Source organism: Mastigoproctus giganteus, chromosome 2 (assembly GCF_048544385.1).
Source record: "Mastigoproctus giganteus isolate SK-2022 chromosome 2, ASM4854438v1, whole genome shotgun sequence".
Classification (NCBI taxonomy): domain Eukaryota; kingdom Metazoa; phylum Arthropoda; class Arachnida; order Uropygi; family Thelyphonidae; genus Mastigoproctus; species Mastigoproctus giganteus.
In genome coordinates this window covers 170499330-170514492 of record NC_143576.1, presented here as the reverse complement: position 1 = coordinate 170514492, position 15163 = coordinate 170499330, and the positions used below count along the sequence as shown (strand labels likewise).

General features: G+C 36.7%; 1 protein-coding gene across 1 annotated transcript in view; it reads right to left on the bottom strand.

The window, feature by feature from the left end:
- LOC150089740 (transmembrane protein 72) overlaps positions 1-15163 on the bottom strand; it is a 110143-nt gene that overhangs the window by 31340 nt on the left and 63640 nt on the right. The window contains exon 3 of the mRNA XM_090368775.1: positions 5034-5105. Within this exon, the coding sequence (XP_090224901.1) occupies positions 5034-5105 (72 nt within the window). The remainder of the gene's footprint in view (positions 1-5033; positions 5106-15163) is intronic.

Sequence of the window (15163 nt, the reverse complement as noted above, 5' to 3'; positions counted from 1 at the left end):
TTAAAAAATTAAATGATACGTGAAAATCAGAATAATATTTTCCACAGGTTAGCAAAATAAAAATAAATTTAAGCTTATGTGCATAGCCTAATTAATACATACTGTAATATGTACATACTAACTAGTTGACATTTCTGTTCACTGACATTTGTGAGTGGGGGTTAAAATTTAAAACAGTAAAAAAGATAAGCAATCAATAATAAAGAACACACAAATTGCAAGTAACATGATATGTGCAAGTGAGAACAAGTAACTGGTTACGAAGCTTAAAAAACAGGAATGAAGAGAAGATTCTGAAAATTAATTTTTTTATATGATTGAAGATTTCATGGAAGTGTAAACACATTTCACTATAATAACCCACAGAATTCCAGCTGTCAGAATTATCGCAAATTCAAAAAGAGGGACTGCTAATTGTTTTTATTGTTTTACGGTTTTAATCTCCAGAAATCCGACCAAACCATGTGGTATGGTCAGAGACAATCGTAGGGTAATCTTGAGTGCTTCAGTCTTCTGCCCCAATTAAATGTCATGTTGTCCCAATTAAGCGAAGTAAACCCTGGCTATTTTCTCGATTGGGTTCTGTTCTTTAAGATTTGTCCCAAATAAATGGCTGCTCCGATTAACCGGTGATCCAAATAACCAGAATCCATTGTACTTTAAATGACTAAAGGAAGGGGGGAAACATCACTGAAGAAGAAGAAAAATAAGAAGACTGAAATGGGAATTTTTTGGAGACTACAATTTGGATTATTGAGGTACAAAAGGTCATAGAAAATATCAAGTAGAAGAGAAAACTGTGACCCAACAGTAACATCACAAATATCCTGAGGTTGTTTTCCACAAGAAAAGTTACAGAAGGCTGAAACAAAGGCATTTACTTGTTTTTTTTTTTTTTTTTTTTGGTAGTTGTTGGCACATAGGCTTCTGTGGCCATAATGCACCTCCCAAGGGTTTTGCAGTACATTGATCCAAGCCCGAGGCGGGAATCAAACCTGTGACCTTTGGGTTGCCAGGCAGGCACTTTACCCACCCGACTAGCCCAGTCGGCCATTTACTTGTGCCAATATATAAAGAGGGAAATAGAGCTGAATGTGGAAATTACAGAGAAATTTTACTCCTTAGTATAACAAATAAAATCAGTGCAAGTATTACAAAGAAGAGAGCCAAGGTGTGTTAATGAATGTAACTTTTGGGAAGAATGGTTAAGTTTTAGGCCAAACAGGGAATACGAGGATCAAAATTTGTACTAAAACAATTAGAAAAACCACAGGGACTGTATTTAGGATTATTTTTACCTTGAAAATGCAAAGATAAAAAAAAAGCTCTTGTTTATACTATACTCCGGCACGACCACCAGGGCAGTCAGTAGAGGAATTTACAATAAATCAATCAATACAAATTGTAATCATATTTAGCAGTCATGGGCTCAAACCCCGGTCCACTCAAAGAGTGTGTGCTACCACACTCGTGCTCCTGACCACTCAGCTACGTCAGGCATGCATAAATCTGTTCTGGCTGGACAGCATGGAGAGTACCTAGAGTTGCAGCAATAACATTTTGTTTGCTGTGGTTATGAAAGTCTCAAACATTTGCCATGCAATTTTTTTTAATGGGGACAAAAACTGCAAGGTGAAAATTCTGGCAAGCACAATGAGAAGGGGGCTGTGGTAATACAACAATAATGTTTAGTGAGCTCTTTTTGCACAAGAAATGAGTAGTGTACAGGTCTGTTCTCATGCAAAAATTTCCAATCTTTTATTGCCCACTGTTCTAGATGCTTTTGCTTAAGTGCCTCTCAGAGCCAACAAACACGTACGAGGGTGGTTCAATAAAGAATCGCCCTGACCTAGCTGCAGAGGTGCTAGCCTGTTGATTCTTGGCACAGGTTTTAGTCCTTTTCTACATAGCCACCGTGCAGATTTACAAATTTTTCCCATCAATGGATGAGGCTATGGATACCGTTTTTGCAGAAGTGGTGAGGTTGGTCTTCAAACCATGGCTCTGTTGCAGAAATTAGTGTCTTGTCATCAGGGAAGTGAGTCTTCCCTGAAGAAATGATTTGAGAGAAGGAAACAAGAAGTCCGATGGTGCAAGATCGGGTGAGTAGGCTGGATGGGGCAGTATTTCATATCCACAAGTGGCCGCTTGTGTTGTTGCAATTTCAGAAGTGTGAACTGGGGCACTGTCTTGAAGCATTCTCACACCTTTGGACAGCATGCCACACCCACATGTTCTCCTGTAATTTTGTGAGTAAGTTGGCATAATAAGCACCTGTAATTGTTCTACCTTTTGGCGGGCAACCAGTCATTATTACGTTTTTCTCGTCCCAAAATACTGTCAGCAAGACCTTTCCTGCTGACGCTTGGACCCTTGCCTTCTTGGGGGGGTGGAACCATGATGTCACTATTCCGTGGACTGTTTTTTATTTTCAAGGTCAAAATGGTGTATCCAACATTCATCCTGAGTGATTAGACAAGAGAAAAGTCTTCCTCATTTTTTTGGCACAGGGCTAACAACTCTTGTGATTTCTGTTGTCGATCAGCCTTCTGGAAACCAGTCAATAATCAGGGAATCCATCACAAATCAGAACACAGCAGTTCTGATTTGTGAGCTATCCAGCTGTTTCAGCATTTTCAGGTATGACAAGCAGTTACAGTAAAGGTCTGCCCAGCATGGCCACTGTCTGCTACACTTTCTCTTCCCTCTTTAAATCTATGTTGTCATTCAAACACACACAAGATGAAGAAAATATTCTTCATCTTATGTATTCGCTGTAAATCTGACACATTTCCAGTGTTCCAGAAACAATTTCTTGAGGAACTGGCAAAATTTTATGTTTGCATGATGTTCCAAATTTGACATTAAAAAACGTCTACATGTATGTAGATAAAGGTTGAAACTTGCAATCCAACAACTGTAAATCACTGCATTTATTGACTGCAGTACAATGCAGCCTGTCCAGGAGCTTCTTGACTGTACATGCTATCATCAAGTGGCCCAAATGATTCAATTATTTCTTTCTAGTGCTAACACAAGTAAAGAATTCTTTGCTACTTTTCTTTGTGTTTCCAAAACATAACCAAAGACATCTCATAATCTGTTTTGGCATGCCTAATACCCTAAGTAACATTTTAAAAGACTAACTTATACTTATTGTAGGAGTCAGGGTTCCATGATAAGCTGCAGTCAGTTAAGTCAGTTAAGACTAATATAATGTTTGAACAGCATGTTGCCAGATTATCTTGATCAAAATACTTGAAATTAAAAAAGCACTTCATCTGTGGGAAGTTTAGAATTATTTTATTACTAACAGAGTTTAAAAATCAAATATTTTGTGGATGTTTTCTCCTCTCCTTCATTTTTTAGTGATAGTATAAGAGCAAAACTGCAAACACTGAAGGAGGGGGGGGGGGAGAAAGAGGAAGAGCATCCACAAAAAGGATCTACAAAAAAAACAAAAAAAAAAACTGACACTAGTTTGGTGTTTTGTGGTGATGTAAAGCAAAGATTGCAATCACCAAAAAAGTGGAGGGGAAAACTTAAAATTTTTTGACTCAGTAAAAAACAGATTCTAAACTTTACACAGCTGAAATTAGCATTAGTAGAGGTATACGATGCAAGAAAGCAAGCTTATGCAGCAACGGCCAAAAAAAAAAAAAAAAAAACCTCCCATTTCACCCCTCTATTCATTCCAAATGCCTGTCCAACTCAGCCTTAAATTTATTTAGGCTATCCACTTCCATAACAAAAGATGGAGGTCTGTTCCACAAATCAACCACCCGCTGGCTAAAGGCAAACTTCCGCATATCCATTCTACAACTGTCTTTCCTCAATTTGAATCTATGCCCCCTCGAGTTCTTCTTCTGAGCAAGAGGAAGAATCCCATCAACATTCAGCTTGTTCAACCCATTCAAGACGTTATACACCTCAATCAGATCACCTCACAGGTGCCTACTCTCCAGGTGCTGCAATTTGCAGAACTTAAGCCTTTCTTGGTAAGAGCACCCCTTTGTTCCCCTCACCAATCTTGTTGCCTTTCTTTGTACTCGTTCTAGCAACTCTACATCCATCCTAAAATGAGGTCTCCAGACCTGTACACAGTACTCTAGGTGTGGCCTGACCATTGCCTTGTACAACGGGATAACCCTGTCCTTGCTAGAAAAATTCCTATATATCATTGACAAGATTCCATGACCTGCCCTGGCTGCTCGTCTGCACTGCTCAGCGAACTTCATATTTGACTGGAAAATTACCCCCAGGTCTTTTTCACTTTCCACTTCCCTGAGTGTAGTACCACGCAGTTGGTACGTTTCTCTTGAGTTATTGCTACCCCATATGCAGTACCTTGCATTTGTCAATGTTAAACTTCAGTTGCCACTTCTCAGTCCATTTGCCCAAATTATCTAGATCCAGTTGGAGTAGCATACGTTCTTTACTGTTGTTAACAACCCTACCAATCTTTCTATCATCTGCAAACTTGGACATTAATCCCGATATACCTTTATCAATATCATTGATGAATACGCAAAACAACAATGGGTCCAGCCCCAAACCCTGGGGAACTGCACTAATAACATTTGTCCATGAAGAGCAGTGTCCATTGATTACCGCTCTCTTTTGTAGCTATAAATGAGCAGATGTGACAGAACCATGTTTAAAATAAAGCTCCAAATTTTAGTTCTTTCTTGCAAAACTCTCAGATATAGATGATGATTGATATTCCAACAGAATTAAATTAGTTATTTCAAAAACATAATATATCATACATACCCCTATAATTTTATAGGAATGGAATTGACTGATTCACAGTTCAATCTGACACAAACATAACAGAACAAAAGTTAATATGATAAAAATTATCTGCACTGCAAACTGCAATAAGATTTGTGACCCACACAGTATTAACTTCATTGCCAATAAGTGTTTGCAGAAGACAACAGAGGATCTCAACAAAGCAGTGCATATTTCTGTTTTACAATACACTAAAAAAAAAAAAAAAACCCTTTATTAAAAGCTTAAATTATACTTACTTAAGGCACAATTCCAGAAATATGTTCACAACAAATGATGTTTCCAGAAGGGTAAGGACAATGGCAGCTATTCTAACAGAATATAAGAAGGAAGTATAAAAAATAAATAAACATATTTTTTAAAATACTTAATAAAACTGACCTCTTTAATCACTTTTAATGTATCACCAGATGCATTTAATATGGTGACAAAATATCAATGGAAAATAATCAAAATTTTCATTTTTTAAAATGAATGAATGAATCAATCAATGATGGCATAACTTTTCTGGTTAAATATAAAAGCTAATAAAAGAATGATCTGCACAAACTTTAATGTATTAGTGTACCACACAGTTGATATGTTCTTCTGGGGGTTACTTTTACCCATATGCAATACTTTGCATTTGTCAATATTAAACTTAATTGCTACTTCTCAGCACATCTACCCAAATTTTCTATATACTGTTACAGTGGCACACTGCCATTACTGTCATTAATCAGTGTGATTCTCGTTTTCATCAATATCATTGATAAATATATAAAAACAGTGGGCCCAACACCAACATTGTGGGACTCCATTAATAACATTAGTCAACAAAGAGTGGCATCCATTGATTACCACTCTCTGTCTTCTCCCACTCAACCATCTTTTATCCATTGTAGCAACTTACCCTTAATACCATACTGCTCCAATTTGTACAGTAATCTTCCGTGTGCAACAGTATCAAAAGACTTCCTGAAATCCAAGTATATGATATCAAAATTCCTTTTTGCATCTAGTTCCTTTGTAACCACATCATAGTATCCGATAAAATTTTTCAGACAAGACTTTTCCTTAACAAACCCATGCTGTATCTGAATTATTGCTGCAGTCTTGTCTAGATGATCCTGTAATGCATCTGTAACCAGTGACTCCTTTATTTTACACGGAACAGAAGTTAAACTAATTGGTCTATAATTACTCGTGTCACCCTTAGATCCACCTTTGTGAATTGGGGATACATTTGCGCATCTCCAGTCCTTGGGGACTTTCCCTGAGTCCAAGGATGCTCTCATAATTATGGCTAAGGGTTTGCTTAGTTCCTTTGCCACCTTTTTTAATATAACTGGAGTGATCCCATCAACCCCAGGTGCCTTTCTTATATTTAACTTCAACAATTTCTCCTCCACTTTGCTCTCAGTTATTACAAAATCATTAAGCACCCTGTTACAGTTTGATAAACTTCTGGCATTTTCCTCCCTTAATAACTCCTCATGTGTGAATGTAGATGCAAAATTCAGTTTGTCAGCTACCTGAGCAGGATTATCAACAGTCAAACCATCGATATCAAGTGGTCCAATCTGATTTATCTCCTTCCTTTTAGAGTTTATATAAGTAAAGAAGTCCTTATTATTAGCCATATGGTACAAGGAAGCCTGAGGCTTATGCTGCACCAGCCAAAATATAATTCCTGAGTGAGTGAGTGAGTGAGTGTGTGTGTGTGTCAGAAGTAGAAGGGAATCACCAAGAAAGAGATCCTGGGGTATTTTTTGCTGTTTTTTTTAGCGTCCTTTGCCAAAGATTTCTCGTTATCTGCCTTGACTTGCCTAATCTTTGTGACATGATTACAGACTAGCTTATATCTGCCATAGACTTGTGTTGTCTGATAATTTATATGCATCCCATGCCCAGGTGGGCAGGAGCAGCAGTGCATAGCACACACTTCTTGATTAGACTGGGGTTCGAGCCATGACCACCAAATACGGAGGATGTGGAAAGGTCAGGGAACGACCACTGCATATCCCCGGAGCAATATGGTCTTAGTTGCTAATGCTCCTAAAAACCAAATAACAACAACAGCATTCCATGCATTTTTCTTCTCTGCCACGAATCTCATTAGTTCATCTGACATCCATTTAGGCCTAAACCTTGATCAGTATTTCTTAATCGGTATGAAAAGACTTGTAGCTTCTACGATTAATTCTTTGAATGCTTCCCACTTAGAATTTGCTGTTGGTAACATCATCAGTTGGTCCCACTTTACAGAATTTAAAAACTGTCTGAGACCAGTGTAGTCACCTTTATGGAAGCAAAAACCCTTCCCTTTACTCCTGATAGTAATTATATCTTCAAGTAAATCCCACATCAGTACACTATCACTACCACCTAGTAGTACCTTTATCTGTAAATTCTTAATACACGAATAATCACTGCTGATAACCAGACCAAAAGTAATACCCTCTTTGGTTGCCTTTCGAACATGTTGCTGCAGAAAACAGTCATCCAATAAATCCACAAAAATCTTACTAGTGTGTGAGTGACCAACCCACAAGTTCCAGCCAATATCTGGGAAGTTAAAATCCCCCATTATAAGACATTCTGATTTACTGGCCCACTATTTCTCTGTACAATGTTAATAGGGCTGCTGAATGCACACTAAGGTCTTTACCCAATATTCTAGTTGCATTGATATGTGAAAGCTGGTATGCGAATGAAGTATGGAGCCTTAAGGTTAGTTGATCATTGAGATTATTTAAAGCTTTATAAAAGTTTGTCTCTGTAATGATTAATTTTCTTTACACTTTGTCCACACAAAACTTGTGTGCATTTATAGCTAAAGGATTGCTTGAGTATATCTCATTGAGTTATGCCAGATTACATTGTTTAGATCTTAAGAGGAGAAGGGGATTTTCCTAACTGCTACATTCAATGTATGGTTATAGGAGACTACTAGCCAGATATTTGGGGATTCAGTCTGTCCTGCAATGAATTAGGCAAGAGTACTGAGGTTCCTGATCAAGGTTTTTTGCCTTCATGGCATGATATTAAGTTTGGCATGGAGTATGGATCTGGTTTTGTATATAGGAAGCCTGCTATTATGATGAGCCATTTGGTTATAATAACCAAAAATTTGTTGCCAAGGAATCCTGTATGACATTTCATCCTGAAATGTCAAACAGTATTCTTTGGTTATTGTGTCACATGGTTTGGGCTTTGCAAGCCATTAAGTTCCTGTTTAATAATCTGCATAGCAGCTAATGTTTTCTTTTTGGCATTACTAAAGCAGTATAGAAAATTAGGTCTTTATCCCAGGTGATTCTCAAGATCCAAACGATTTCCCAGATCTCAAGCATCTTTGACAATACAGCCTCTTCCACAGTAGACATTCCTTAGGACAATTTTACTTTTAGTCAGCATATGGATTAAATTTTCTGTGTTGATGTTTACACACACAACAGTCTAACAGTTCTAAAACAATCTCTAAACAGTAAGCATGTTTTAATGAATTGTTACCTCAGGCTAATGCTTTATATACAAATCACAAAATCCAGAAACAGAAATCCTTGAGTAGCCAATTGCTTGTTATCAGTGAGTTGCTAATCTTGTATAAGTTTAGCAACTCACCGATAACAAGCGAAACAAACTATAGTTTGTACATAAGGCATCATTATACTGAATCTCACGTTGTGTAAATAAGTCACAACTGAGTCGTCACCTCCTAAGCCCTTGGGTACCATCATTATAGTGGATCTCATATTAAATAGCAGTTGTTTAACTGCTATTTAATATGAGATCCACTATAATGATGCGATGGAGACACTTAGTTTTATCTCTATTAAACTATATACGAAAATTATGATGATGATGTACTAACTTGTATGATAGTTTAACATTCCTGTAGTGCGAGCTTCTTAGATCTAGATACTTACCTTGCTAACCTTGTTCATAAATAGCAGTTAAATAATTCCATGGCCTAACAGATTTCTTGATGTCATTGGATTGCTGTAAAGTGCTATGGCTCTGAGGTGAAATTTCCACTGTGCATAATCAGCTATGATGTGCTGCTTTGGTTAATAGCCAGTGAGAATGGCCATGGAATTAGAGGCCCTGTTAGAGAAGAGACCATCACGAAGTTGTGATTTGAGATACCTAGCTTTAACTAGGTACCTCAGATCATGACTTAAAGCTAGATGATAACTAGCTTTAACTGTGTACTTTGAAGGGTATTGGAGAATTAGATCCTCCATGCCAGTAATAGTTTGCCACTCATTTGTAGAGATCTGAATTTAAGTCCCATCACAAAATAGGGGAATTGAATTCTTAAAGGCCTTTTTATTCAAGGCTGCAGTTGGCTGAGCAGTTTTTGATCATATTAATATGCTAGTGCAATATGGCCCAAGATGTTGATACACAAATAAACTAACAGCAGCAACAGCATCCTAGAACTGAATTTGCCAGTTTTCAGTTTGTTTGCATTTCCCCATTTTTCTAAACATAAATTGAAAATGGGTGTTGTCAAATAATGGATCTGAGAAATTCAACTGTATTTTGTATATATGTTTTGATCATGTTAAAAAAAAAAAAAAAACACCCTAACGTAGAAAATTAAAAAGACCTTGGAGTGATTGTGCAGTCAGATATGAAGGTTTCTGGGCAGTGCAGACAGGCTGCCAGGGCAGGTCATTGGGTATTATCAATGATATACAAGAATTTTGCTAGCAGGGAAAAGGAGGTAATTATCCCTTTGTATAAGGCAATGGCCAGGCCATGCCTTGAGTACAGCGTACAGGTCTGGAGGCCTCATTTTAGGAAGGATGTAGAGTTGCTTGAGCGTGTATAGAGAAGGGCAACAAGATTGGTGAGGGGAACGAAAGGGACCTCTTACCAAGAAAGGCTTAAGTTCTGCAAATTGCAGCAGCTGTAGACTAAGCACCTGCAAGGTGATCTGATTGAGATGTATAAGACCTTGAACGGGTTGAGCAAGCTGAATGCTGCTGGGATTCTTCCACTTGCTCAGATTACAAACTTGAGGGGGCATAAATTCAAATTGAGGAAAAACAGTTGTAGAATAGATGTGTGGAAATTTCCCTTTAGCCAGCAGGTGGTTAATTGCTGGAACAAACTCCCATCTGTTATTTTAGAAGTTGATGGCTTAAATAAATTCAAGGAGAAACTGGAGAAACATTTAGAAGGAATAGTTGTGTGAAATTTGGTTTTTTTGTTTTTTTTTTTTTGGATGATACTACAAAAGCTCATACTTTTTTTTTTTAAATGAAAACCCCAAACACGAAAAGATTAAACATGGTTTCACCCCTTCAAGCCTCCAATAAGCAAAGTGGTGGTATTGCACCGGTTGATTTCTTTTTTGCATCACATGCCTCTATTACTACTACATGCACAACTTATGCATTACCATGAAGTGTGGATAATTATATCAACTGCAGGATCTACTCTGTACATCTCAAAAACTTCTCTGGAGCATAACCTTCAGGCCCCCTTATACACACTTCTCTTGCACATAGGCATTGAGGCCATTTTATGCCTAAGTATTTCAGAACAAATGAACTTTGTTATAACTGATGAAGGAGAGATTTAGGCAAGCCATGCATATATATATAAAATGGTTGCTTAATATTGTGATATATAGAGTGGAACATGTATATAAATACAATTATTAAATGACAATAATCATACAACATTATAACTCTGATCATTTAAATATCAAGTATTCTGTTTGAAACAGAATTTTAACAAGTGAGGCATTATTTGATGTTGCATTAATGTAGAATTGTAAATTCAGATACACATACAGTTTTACACTGATCAGATGAAAAATCAAAGATAAAAAGGGGGGGGGGCTTGCAGCAACTTGAAAATTTCTTTCTTAAATTTGAGAGCAATACACAGCTCATATCACTCTCCTAATAATAAAATATTATCTCCAAAAATAAAAAGGAAATTTTTGCATCACTGAAACTTCTCCGGATGAAATTTTTTCTGACTTTTGCTGTGGCATTGCAAAAATTACATTTCTTGTTTCTGTAATGACATTTTAAAAAGTTGCAATTGATAAAAACGCATCTTCATTTCATAATGAGTTAGACAGACACCGTTTATCTGAAAAACAGTAACATTAATTAACTTCATGTTACCCTTTACTATACGACATTAAGACAGTAAGAGTTAGTTTACCATTATGCTTATGTTGAGAAATCTATAATTTTCAGCAACCAAAGCCAATTCAGTTACTAAACTATAAATTAGTTATATTTTGTATGTACCTGAGGAGAATCTTGTCTTTGGGGTCGGGGAGGGGGGGGAATAAAATGCTATCAGCATCTATAACAAGTTCACATTTGAAAGATACATGTACATTTCCCCACACTTTATGGGCTCAAGATGGGATTCTGTAGTTGAATCCAGAAAAATTAAAGCCAATGCACTAACTAGGCAGTTTCAATCCTGACAGTTTCAAAAACACAAGAGAGGATGAGGAAAAATTTCTACTTTTCATCATACTAATTACACCTGTAACTCAAATTATTATAATAATCAATCTATCATATAATTATTTACATCATCTAGCCTATTTTATACTTATGTTGTTTTAATTGTGCATACACACACACAAAATGATATTTATTAGAAGAAATAGTATATACTGCAAAGAAATATATTACCTTGAGCAGGGATATCACATGTAAAATATCAAGTCCTTGTGATTCATTAAATGTTGCTTAATAAACTATAAAATTCAATTGATTGCTCTTGTAACGAAATTCATCTTATGTGTCTCACCTCTCTAATGTAGGCTGTCTCTTCATTATTTCATAGTGAGCAGAAAAACTCAAATAGTAAGAAATTCTCAGTAAGCAGGTAAACAATCTGAAGGCAATTTTCAGGAAGTAAGCAATTTTAGTCCTTTTAGTATTGAGTTGTTTTCAAAGCTACTATTCCAGTGTCCTGAGTTATTTTTCAAAAATTTGACTTTTCTGAAAACATAAGAAAAATGCTACAGGGAATAAATTTTATGTGTAATATATACGTGGAACATCTATAATTAACTTCAGAAACATTTTATTGATGGCAGAGCATAAGAAAATCTGAATATTAACTTAATTTTTGTATAGTTTGGTAAAATTTAAAGCATGGAACAATGCACAATGTCACATCACATCGGAACAAATGTATAATGATTTTCTTCATTTCTTTTGCCCTTTTTCAGCATGTGCATGCAAACATGACAGTACTAAGCAAAGTAGAAGGAAATGATGTTCAGTTAATCTTAGGGCATTTCACCTAATTTCCTTCTGTCACTTCCTCCCTTTCTGAAAGTATGATAATCCTAACATTTATTTTTTCACCAGTGTGTGTGTGCTTGGTAAATAGCACAAACATTTAGTAAGCATACTACATAATGTTCCTTCCATCTGCCAAGTCCCACTTACTTTTTTCTGCCAGAAATTCAATTATTGGTTGACTCGACCACTACTTATCTCATTTGTTCAAATTATTCACTCTGATTCCCTTTGCTTTAAAGGTGGTGCCTGGATGTGAGGAGTGATTAAGTTGCTTTACCACCAGGCAGAAATAATAGGATGCAATAATGAAAGTATTTTTATTTTTCAACCTAGTCTCCTGCAACACTAATATACTCTTCCCAACAATGTTCCAAGGCTTTAATTCCTTCAAAAAAAAATTTTGTAGATGGCTATCCAACCAGTCGCCCATAGCAGAATCATCCACTCTATGCTTTGTTGTTTTAACTCGGGTCAAAATGATGAAGCAATGTTTCATCCATTGTTATATATCTGTCACAAAAGTCTTGTTGGCATAGTATATGGAAAGATGTTGACTTTCCAAGCCCCGCATGCAGTTCTGGTTGGGTGTCAGCATTCGAGGCGCCCATTTTTGCACATTTTTTCATGCCCAGAGCATCAGTCAATATGGCCTGTACTGTATCATATGACAACCCCCTGATGTCCATAACATGTTAAATGGTGACACGACGATCCTGAAGGACAATGTCCTGGACTTCACTGACATTTTCAGGAGTAGTGGCAGTTTTTGGAGCTTCTCCTGCATGTCCATCTTCACATGATACCTGCCACACTTTAAACTCATGGCACCACCTTTTAACTAGATCATATGATGAAGCAGAGTCACCTTGTCTGTCCACCAAATCATTATGAATATCAATTAGAGTCCAGGTTTTTTTTTTTTTTTTTTTTCACAAAATATTTGATAACAGTACTAACCTCAGTATTCTCCACTTCTTATTTCAGAGGTGGCACTCCTTGATCAGTTGCTCACCTGCAACAAAGAAGTTCTATTATGGGTGACCTCTAATATTGTGCATGGGCATCAGAAATATGCAGGTAAAGAACTTGAAACTGTTTCGATATTCCGGGAAGAGCAACTTAATCACCCCTCATATATGTCTACTCTAATATTCCTTGCCAAAGACTTCCTAATCTGGAATCTCCTCTGTTTGATCTCATTTTCTAAAAAAGATCCAGGAACTGATGGTATTTCTCCACTTGTTCTTAAAACCTGTGCTCCTGCTCTGTGTCACCTTTTTACACGTTCCAATTCTACCAGTGTTTTCCCTTCTTGGAAATTTGCTCATATTCAGCCAGTTCCTAAAAAGGGCAACAAATCCCTCCCATCCGATTATCATCCCATTTGCACTTACTTCTACTTTTTCTAAAGTAATGGAGAAATCTATTAACTACCAACTCCTAAACTATCTAGAAACCTTGTATCTGATCAATGATTGTCAATATGAATTCCATCAGTGTCAATCTACAGGTGATATACTGGCTTATATTACCCATCTATGGACAAATTCAATGGAAAAGTTTGGTGAAGCTTTACATTTCTAATGCTTTTGAACATGTTTGGCATAAAAGCATTTCTTCCAAACAGTTGCTCACTCTGTACAAATTCCAAATCCTCCCTACTATGTTTGATTGTTCAAAATCCTTCTGACATCCTTTCAACGTCATCAATACATGAGAGAAGAAATGTAGAATGCTAGTAGGTCAGCTTTATCTTTGGCTGAAGTTGCAATAGAATCATTTGGTTTTGACATAGGTGGGAATAATAATGGGCAAAAATTGCGGCCAATAGTTTTTGCAAGAGACAGGAATGCTCGATTACCATTTAGGCAAGAAGCAAGTTTTCTACTCTTGCCTTGTTCAATATCTAGTTAGAACTGATTAATAAATGCTTTACAATTATTGCAAGCTTTGGTGCAAGCAGAAAATAAAACTGGAGATCTGAATGAAAGCTAATTGTGATATGCAATGTTCTTATCTTGAACAGCTTTAGCACATTTATTGGAAAACCAAGGTTAAACAAAGGAGATATTAAGGTGGAAGTGTGGAATAAAGAATTTCAACCCTAAATGAATAATTTTACTGACATGATCTAAGCAAACACTGGCACTAGATAATTTAAAACAGTAATCTGATCAATGATTGCCAGTATGGATTCTGCCAGTGTCAATGCACTAGTGATACTCTAGCTTATGTTACCCATCTATGGACAAATTCAATGGAAAAGTTTTGTGAAACTCAAGCAGTTGCTCTTGGCATTTCAAAGGCTTTGTTATATGTTATTGTTTGTTAATTGGTTTTTAGGAGCATTAGCAACTAAGGCCATATTGCTCTGGGGAATATGCGGTGGTCGTTCCCTTGACCTTTCCACATCTTCCATATTTGGTGGTGACGGGCTCGAACCCCGGTCTAATCAAGAAGCGTGTGCTACGCACTGCTGCTCCTTCCCACCTGGCTACGGAGGCGCCCTTTTCAAAGGCTTTTGATTGTGTTTGACATAAGGGCTTTTAAATAAGCTTCCACCTTATAGATTGCCAACTGTTTTTTTTTTTAAATTGGGTATCCAGTTTTCTCTCTGACTGCTCACTTTGGATGATGGCAGTCTGTCTTCTAACTTCTCCACCAATGCAAGTGTTTCCCAAAGTTCAGTTCTTTCTCCCACTTTTTTCCTCTTCTATATTAATGACCTTCTTTCATTGACTGGAAATTCTATCCATTCATTTTGCTGATGATAGCACATTGCATTTTGCCTTCCAGTTTTAGAAAATTTGCCCTAAAAAAACATCTTGAATATCCACTACTAATTCCTTGAATGCTGATCTCCAGGTAATTCTCCAGTGAAGCAAGGATAACTTAGTTAATTTCAATCCTTCTAAAACTCAGTCCTGTCCTATATCTCGCAAAAAAGATTCCTCTGCTTTTCTAGACAAGATCACATATCTCTATTGGGAAATACCCTTACTTCTAATCTCTCTTGGCATAAGCATATTAGTTCCTCTGCATCAACAACAACTTGGTTTTCTCTTTTGCTCTTGGTGTTAATTTTT